The following is a 10,035-nucleotide window of genomic DNA, read 5'->3' as shown; positions in this document are numbered from 1 at the left end:
GTGTGACATGGTGTATTGGTATAAAAGAGAACTGTACAGGACTAGTTTCTGTTGGTCCTCCGCGACTTCCTGGTTGAGATTTTAGAAATGATACAAAACAGAGGTTTTAGATTTTATCAGATATGGCTCAGAACTGAAGCTAATGGTGATCCTGTTGTAACTCATTTTGACTTGTTTCATGAAAGTGAACGCAACTTCTTTAACTGGAAGAATTCTTTCTGATTGTAACTTTTTTAACTGAACTGCTCCTCCCATTATTATTATCTTACTCACATACACTAATCTCCGTTTATTTATTTTATTTATTTAAACACATAAATATTGGTACAAGGAAGCACCAGATAAATATGCGCCTCACAAATCTCATTCGATTTGTGTGAGGGCTGTGATACTGCTCAGGTGGTTTTCTTAGGGGGCCACACCCGGAGCCTTTGACCTAAAGGTCTAACCCACAAGGCAGTGGAGCATCGTAAGGAGATGCAGTCCCATGGTAGCCGGTGACCAACAGTTGGTTCATACGTCATTCGTTCCTTCAGGATACTGGAGCCCATGTGCACCATTGGTTTGGAATCAGGGTTTTCCAACTCCCCTAGGTGGATCCTCCAAATCCACCAACCCGGTTAAAGCGCCGGACATTCGCTTTTCGTCCTCTCACTTTTGTGAACAACACCCCCGCCACGAGAAGGCAGTGAGTAGGACTTCCCTGGCAGAGGCTATATATTCGCGTGGCCATATGAGAGCATTTTGAGAGGGATAGCGGACTCTCCCCACTCTCGGCCGTACCAGGGCATTTGGGGGCAATCTCCGTTCGTTGTTGTACTTTTTTCACCATGCACATATTACTGCTTTCTAAATCGGATAGAAATCCTCAATAATTAACACTCCAACATATTTTGCGTACGTGTAGAATTCACCTTTATGTATATGGGATTACATGGCTATTTCTCATTCGCTTCCTGATATGAAGACATCAGCATATCTGATTATTGTTAGTACACCATGAGGCTTTGAAAAAATCTGACATGATCATGAATCGCAACGATAGTCGTATGCAGTGTGCATGAAACTGAGGCAGACCAAGGATGAAAGTTTGTAGACACTTCCTTCTCTACTTTATAAAACGTAGATACATTCTTCCGAGCCTTTGATTTCATGACATAAGTGGGAAGGTTGAATTAAGTGAAAAGATACCCTGGGTTTAAACCCAAGTTTCGTGTCGAAGGAAAGAAAGTGATTGTTTCTCGCAATTTCAAGTCGACAACCACTCGTTCACAGTTAGAACAAACGTAACGTATACGAACGCTGATACGTTCATAAATATAACATAAACAATCGGCACAATTGGTCATCACTATAGAGTCTGAAAGCACAAGGCTTTTAGAGCTCTCATTTTTAACAGTGACTAAACACACGTCTGAATTACTTATCTAACACATTTAGTTTACAAACAAACTTCCTAGCTAATTTATGGGGAGAAAATAAAAACTAAAATCAGTACTAGTTATATTTCATCAATTTCTACGATAGAAAATCCCTACATACTTTATTTTTCTGTGAAATTCGAATACTGGATTCCTTCAATAATAAAGGAACATTATGTTTGTCAAAGTGTATTTCATTTTTCCCACCAAGTTCTGGATTCGAACTTGTAAAATTCAAAATTTTCAATTTGTCCAAATTACAACTTGAGAATGAAGTATCCTAAGTAAAGGGAGGATGGAATAAATAATATAAGAACATTAAAAACGTAACATGGAACGATACAAACAAGACATTGAATTTCTACTACCACTAAAGTAACGAGAATAAATGTATGATGATATTAGTTAGTTTATTTTATCAATAATAGCATGATCCTGATGGAGGATTGTTTACTAAGTTATTTTTACAAAAAATGTACTTCATTGTCAATAAATATAAACGCCTGAATCATCTAATTGTGTAGAAAACAAAATCGCCGCGTATTTTAATACCACGTAAACATTTAAAAACAAGTTGAGCTGTTTGATTTGCCACTAATCTAAGCATTAGACTTTTGATTCAACTATCATATGTGCAGCTAGTTTTTCTTGTTTAGCACATTTTAATCACTTTTACTCAAATTGTAAATAATCAGGATGAAAATCGGTTTGAAATAGGAAAGCATTTCAAAAAGAATTCAGAAACACGAGGATTCACACAGAATTTATGTACGAAACTCCTTTTCGCTTCATCCACTAGCGCTAACTAGTTAAAAATAGATAAGCCAACGTATTCAGATTCTGTCTTGCACGACTCTGTCCTTAAGACACGTACACATTCTGGCCACAAACTTATACGAATTTGGCGATTTGATAAGTTTATGGAATAGAAAATAATGTATCTATTAAGATTGACAATATATTAAAAAAATACCTTAGGAAAAGCATTACTTCGTTATTTTGTAATACAGAATAGGAATAGCATAACTTCCCAAGGATGACGATGATTAAAATAATAATAATAATAATAAACAACCAACTTCGTATCAAGGAAGTGATACTGATTAATTAACCTCGTGTTTGTCTAGTCCTGAAATGTTGATCAAATCCTACCGATCAAGATGTGATGCGACTACTCTAGTTGTCTCAAAATCTTATAGATTGTTTGGATGGAAAATGACTGGGAGAAAGTCCGGGACCTAAAGAAGATTAGTTGTGGTCTCGACAGCTGAATGGTAACATATTTTACTGTGTCACTACTGAGAGAAGCATCTTCGAACCGCATGGATATCATCAGCATCCACGAGAGCGTAATACGCTCTGATGGAGAGTTTCAACCAGAACGTAATTCAGGTCCCAAGTGATATTAGAGAGACTAGTCAGGAAATTCAACAACTTTGTGGGAGCTTTTGAATTACTTTTTTTCAGGTATTGAATGATCATATAGACTTTATCAATCTATTTTTCGAGAATAATTCTCAATAGCTATTCAAGATTGAGACGCCCTGAAGAGCTATTTAGGTTATTAGCCTGAATAACAATTCGCGCATTAGTCACAGCCTATCATAAATGAGAGTTACGTCAAGCTGGCACATCACTATTTGACCAGTCAGAGAGCTGACTCCAGAATTATAATAAAATAATTTATAAACTAAGTGATGATAACGTGAAAAATCACCACAAACAATCGGCAACAAAACTATAAGACACCAAGATAAAATTAGAGACTGACAATAATCAGAACAAACATGAACGCATTAATTATGAGACAATAAAATATGAGGAATTTCAAACTATAACAAAGCAACAGATATTCTGAATTATTTGATTTTAAATAATTACTTGACTATAACTATTATCTAAAAATAGGTTTACGTTACAGGATGATAGCGGCTAGAGAATGGATAAAGGCCAGATGGTAGTGAACACCACCTTTTTCCTACACTGACCCGGATACACTAAACAATGTGCACCAACAAGCTTACAGGAGATCGAACATGAAGTGTACGTCTTAATAAAGATCAGGACACATGTAAATCAAATATGTTCAACATAATTCACGTACCGGGTACAAAATTATATACCTGACTTTGAACTATATTTTGATTGTGAAGGTTAGTGGTGTTATGGCTGCTCATACCAAAGCAGGTGAGGCTGATCTCAAAACTGACCGAGTAGTTTTAGGCTGATCACTTTAACCATTGAGTCATGACTCTAAACCTTTAGATCACATGAGTTGAAACCACATTTTTAAATTCAACCGATTCATGATTTGACGAGACTATCCAATGTCATTTGTGACTGACTCACTCACTTTTGGCATGGTTAATATCATAGATATAGTTAATATTAACTCATAATAAAATTACCTTCATATTGGACAAGCCTCAACAAACCCTGTGTATAAATAAATTAACTTGTAATCGTTTACATCATTCCGTTGTCGATGTTATAACTGAAACTCGATCAGTTATGGTTGGCATATGTGCAGATTGCTTCGATACTGTCAGTTAGGACACAAATTTATATACAATAGATGGAATGTGACTAGCAGTAGAATTCAGGACAAGCACTTTTATTCCGGAGTAATGACCAACTCTGGGATTCAGATACATCGAGATAACGAGTCTTAGATAGGAAGAAACGCGGGTCCTAAATTCCACTACTAGCTACATTCCATCTATTCTATATAAACATGTATATAGAAACATTATTACAACATCACAAACTAACCTCTAGAATCAACTCTTTTTCCTTTAATAAAGACTTACAACCGGTCAAAGATTTTACTTCAGCCAACTGACTTTTTGATAGTTTCACTTCATTATTTTCATTATCTCCACCAGATGTCGGGAGGTCTAGAAAATATAATAAGCATATAAAAAACAAGGTGAATAAAGCTAGACACGCACACACGGAAGAGAGTTAAGTATATAGTATAGCACACAAACGATATAATCAATTAATAACTGTAGTATTATAAAAATCAAAGAGATAACGAAAGACTGATGTTTACCAAATAACTGATTGTGTAAAGGAGTGGGTCACGTTTGTGGTATGAAAGTGAATTATTCTAGTCAACAAACGGGCAAAAAGTGTTGGTAAGTCAAGTCAAACAATAACACTGACCTGACGACTAAATGATTAAACATTAGAATCATAAATGCATTTGTATTATAATTTAAATGTCGAATAGAGATAGTTAATTTGAAAGGAATGTTCTGTCAGATACACTTACGTTCTAAGTACTGATATTTGTCAATATTATATAGTTCGCAGAACAGAATAGTATTAGTTGGACAAACATTGAAAACAATAAATCCCTGGACAGTTGTTTCATCCCAATGTGAGACTTACTCGGTAGCCTCAGTAGTCTGAAATTGAAGTACTCACGCAGACCTGAATATTCTGGGTTTGATACTCCGTTGGGTCTTGGGTGCTAGCTGCTAGGGGACCCCATACCAGAACAAAATAAGTGTCCAGTGCCCTCTAGTTTTCAGCGATTGTCAAACCAATGTTAGTTCATGATGTACACCACAAAATTGTGCCGTTTTCATAAGTCCTCCATTATAAAATAAAGATATTATTATTGTGATGACATTTTACGGGCTGCTCAAAAAAGTGAAATACATTTCATTTAAAATATTAGGAAAACATAGTAGACTAACCTAATACAAAAGTTTGTGAATTTACAGCATTTTTTGTTACATTTCTCTCTGTTGTTATTCTTGTTTTTGCCATATAGTGTTTGGCTAAACATTTTAATTTACACCAAAGACATCGAGATAAAAAACGTACGCGTCTGGTAAGATCATCACGAATTACTGCATACGGTAATTCAAATAAAAGATTATTAACAAGGGCTGATTTTCCACGACCATTTTCTTTAGACATGGAAAAAGTTGAATAATCTTCGTCGGATGATTCTCGTCTAAAATACTCATCGCCGTCATCTTCCTCGTCATCAAGTGAAAAGAATTCGTCATCAAATTCATTCGAATGAATTACATTATCATTATTTTGTACCCACGTAGTACAATGACGTTGGAGAAAATCAGTGAATCGAATTATTCTTGAAGAGAGCTGACTGACAAGATCTCGAAGTTCACGATTTTCATAAAGTAAGTCATTTTGGCGACTTTCCAGTTGTTGAACTATTAATGAAGATAAGTCAGCCTATAAGTAAAAGTATGGAATACTTAAACAGCGCTGAATAATTAAACCATAGATTTTAAAAAGTGTCTTAAAAATTAGTAATAAGGTGAGTTACATGGCAATTGAGTCGATTTCTAAACATTAAGACATATCTCAATATCACGCCACATATAAAAACTCATCAGTGAACCAGATAAAGATGGGTCTTGTGTTTTGGTACTGTTCTTTTTTTAACATACGACTCATGCTTAAAAAGCGAAAAAAAACTGAGGGAAATCTTATCAAGTAACCGGACATGAGTTCATGAACTAAACTTTAATTGTTCAGATGCCATAAATCCGACAAAAAGGTCAGACTAATCTGAAACCACAACACAAACTTTACGAATTGAAAGTTCGGATCATTAGATCAAATCTCTATATTACATCAGGAGTCTAAATACCTCATTACATGTTAGTTGTTAAAAAATAAAGTTGTCCAAAATTCAGAAGACCTTGACTTGTACGTCTTTTAAAAGTGAACAACAAGCTAGGAAATGGCCAAATGATAAATAGCTTCCTAAACTTCGTAAAATGACAGCACGAAATCCAAAATAAAAACTTATCAAGTTTTTTTAATCATTTTCAAAATATGCGATGATTATTCTCAATGATATATTTTCTGTGTCTAAAACTGGCTTAATAATCTCAAGGCTTGAGTCTTAATCGTTGTGTCCGAGATGTACATTAATTTCGAATAACTATTTCTTTCACAATCAGGAACAAAAAATCATGTACGGTTAGGTGGCATTAAGGCACTCAACCTCATTATCATAAAACAAAAACCTAGACAAGATATTAAAAGAGGTACGTGCATATACATCCTCATCATCAACAATGATAATACATTTAGAATACTGAATTAAAATTCCTGACATTTTGAAGCTTCTCAACTTATTCGCTCGCAAGTGTGATCATTACTCTCCATCCGGAAGGCAGCCTGCTTGAATATCTGGACTACCTGTTCCCACCATCTGAATATTTCGACAAGTTATCTGTTTTTCTTTGTTTTAGCACATTACTATTTCTATTAGTCGCATAACCTATTCAGGGCCTTTATGAAGTTTGCGAAATTTCGCTGTACAGGTTACAAAAAAGTACAATCAGCGACATCGTGGTGGCTGGCAGTACGCATTGAAAATAATGAACATTATTCGGATGTCAATTCCTGAACTGCTTACATCCAACTGGCAATCACTCAATATTTATTATCAGAATCGATCAAGAAATAAGAATAGGAAACTTGTTAAAATACTTTGTGTTGAGAATTCTATAGTTTACCAAAAATATATTGAATAAAGCCATTAATAATAATAATAATAATAGGATTAATATTTATAACTTTGAACAAAACGACACTGAACTCCTCACAACTGCCATAATCGTTTAGAAAATTACTGGCTATCTGGACTTAGTAGCTTAGTAGAGAACGAGTAGAGGGTTTAAGTCTCATTGTGAACATCAACACCCGTATATACGTCCACTCATCCAGTGAACGAAACACATGCCCTGGATTTCATCTCGAGGTACAATTCAAATATATACTAGATCTTCCAAAAATAATATTAAATCCAAAGGAACCGCTGAAAATACATAAATGCCAACAAAGATCGATCAAAATTCAGTTCTGAATATCAACAGTAAAATAATACAAACTCATACATAAAAATATACAGGTTCATTTAACAGGTTACTAACTGAAATTATTATTTGAAGGTTAAAAAGTAAGGTAGGTAGAGTAATTCAGTTGTGAATTAAACCCCTAAACCATTAATCACTGGATGAACATAGAGAGCTTCCATTCTTATAGACAAACTATCACATACCCTGGGAGTTTGAACATCCCAATCATATTTGATGTGAGAATTAAAGCTATTGACTGAGGTAAGTGACTCAAATTTGGTACTACCTAAACCAGAATTAGTTCGAATTGAACTTCCGAATCTCCGAGAACTGGATGGTTCTCCGTTTGTTATTTCAGGCTTTTTACCAACTTCTGACGATAAAAACCATTGTGACATTGATAAACCCGTTGGAGAGCAAGACTGTTTATTTGTTTTCTGCCCTTTGTTCCAGTTAGGAGTGGCTTTGTCAATTAAAAGAGCTAAGCGTTTCCGAAGATCTGTTGCTTCTTTCTCTAGCTTACGACGTTCGTGTAAAAACTGAACTTCATGTCGTTGGAAGTTTGACTGAACTTTACGAAGCTATAAACAAAGGAGTAACAGTTATTTTATTGGAATTAAAAATAATCTTAAGAATATATAACGGAAATTACGAAAGTATGTATATCAATCGTCGTTGTCAATATATATATATATTTATATAAACTCCGCCTGTGACTCTTCTGGATTAACTGCTGGTCCCAAGCCTGAGTAAAGGAGGGTTGGGCATGGGGTCAGCAATCTCATCCTGTAGAAAACAACCTTGATAAAAACACGTTATTCAGACTGAACAAATTAAACCACTTAAACTCTGCCCTGGGAGTTGAAGGAATAATTATGACTCCTCATGATAAAAACCGAGATTTTTCGGAAGTCACGAGGCCAATACACTTTCTAACAACCAGAGCAACAATTTTTATAGGTACATGGAACGTCCGGACAGTGTGGGAGATCAGGAAGACCAGTCAAATAGCAACGGAAATGAGGAGATACAAATATGCGGTAATAGGAATCAGCGAAACCCACTGGACCAAAGCTGGACAGAAAAAGATATATTCAAAAGAGATGATACTGTACTCTGGTCACGAAGAAAAAAAACGCTTTGCACGCACAACGAGTTGCACTGATGCTGTTAATGGAAGCACGAAAAGCACATTTTGGATAGGAAACTCATGAATCCAGGATCATCGAAGCATATTTCAAAACAAAAAAGGAGGGAATCACAACGAATGTTATCTAATGTCATACACCCATCAATGATAGCAACGACGACGATAAAGATCAGTTCCACTTGAGGCTGCAATCAATGATAGCAAAGTGCTCAAGAAAGAACCTCCCCATACTGATGAAAGATCTAAATGCTAAAGTCGGAGTGGACAACACAGGATATGAAGATAGAATTAGACGACATGGACTAAGAGACAGAAATGAAAATGGGGAGAGGTTTGAAAATCTATGTGCATTCAACAAATTGGTTATAGGTGGCACAATATTCCCACACAAACGCATACACAAAGCTACACGGATGTCACCGGACCACACCACAGAGAACCAGATGGATCATTTTGTATCAATAAAAAATTCAGAAGGACAACGGAAGACGTGAGAACCAGACGAGCAGCTGACATAGCTTCAGATCACCACCTGGTTGTGACCAAGGTGAGACTGAAGCTAAAGAAACACTGGACAACTGGGGAAACAGCAGTACAAACGTTCAATACAGCCTTCCTTTCAGATACTAACAAACTCAACGAATTCAAGATAACTCTCAACAACAGGTTCTATGCCTTACAAGATCTGCTGAAAGACGAAACTACAATGGAGGTCAAGCGGAAAGGGATTAAAGAAGCACTAAATTCCACGTATCAGGAGGTTCTGGGCCGCAGGAAGCATCATAATAAGGAATGGATCTTTATGGGAACCCTGGACAAGATTGAGGAAAGGAAACACAAAACAGCAATTACCAACAGTTGAACACGAGCAGAGAAAATCAAGGCACAAGCAGACTATGCATAGCAAACAAGCAAGTGAAGAAGAGTATTAGAGCTGACAATCAGAAATACATGGAAGAGACGAGCAACGACAAAGGAAAAAGCTACGAGAAGGGAATATAAAACAATTATATAATACAACGAAGAAACTAGCAGAGAGATATAGTAAACCAGAGAGACCGGTCAAGGACAATGAAAGCAAGCCAATAACCGGGAATCAAGAACAGATGGGTAGACTACTTTGAAGAACTCTTAAATAGACCAACCACACTAAATACACAGACATAGAAGCAGCACCTACAGACCTTCTTATAAATGTCACTCCACCAACGATTGAAGTAATCAAGATGGTCATCAGACAAATCAAGAATGGGAAATCAGCAGGATCTGACAATATACCAGCTGAAGGGCTGAAGTCAGACAGTTAAGTAACTGCAAACATGCTTTACCTTCTGTTCAAGAAGATTTGGGAGGAACAGCAAGTGTCAATGGACCGGAAGGCAGGATACCTCATCAAGATACCAAAGAAAGGAGATCTGAGTAAATTTGAGAGTTACAGAGGCATCAGTTTGTGGGCATTACTAAGAAAAGTTTTCAACAGAGTGCTGCTGGACCGGGTGAAAGACACAGTAGACGCCCAACTTCGAGATCAACAGAGCGGATTCTGTAAGGATCGGTCGTGCACAGGCCAAATCGCGACAGTACTGATAATCGTGGAACAATCAATTGA

The 10,035-nt window shown here is 36.2% G+C and overlaps 1 protein-coding gene across 1 annotated transcript in view; it reads right to left on the bottom strand.

Moving 5' to 3' along the window:
• Positions 1-1,518: 1,518 nt before the first annotated feature.
• Smp_057600 (hypothetical protein) overlaps positions 1,519-10,035 on the bottom strand; it is a gene marked incomplete at both ends in the record, with an annotated part of 52,419 nt that continues 43,902 nt past the window's right edge. The window contains 4 exons of the mRNA XM_018796276.1: positions 1,519-1,701; positions 4,194-4,318; positions 5,129-5,636; positions 7,480-7,857. Of these exons, the coding sequence (XP_018646886.1) occupies positions 1,519-1,701; positions 4,194-4,318; positions 5,129-5,636; positions 7,480-7,857 (1,194 nt within the window). The remainder of the gene's footprint in view (positions 1,702-4,193; positions 4,319-5,128; positions 5,637-7,479; positions 7,858-10,035) is intronic.

Source organism: Schistosoma mansoni (genome assembly GCF_000237925.1).
Source record: "Schistosoma mansoni, WGS project CABG00000000 data, supercontig 0173, strain Puerto Rico, whole genome shotgun sequence".
In the NCBI taxonomy this organism is placed as follows: Eukaryota; Metazoa; Platyhelminthes; class Trematoda; order Strigeidida; family Schistosomatidae; genus Schistosoma; species Schistosoma mansoni.
The sequence above is the reverse complement of the archived record's forward strand: the minus strand, read 5'-3'. Positions and strand labels throughout refer to the sequence as shown.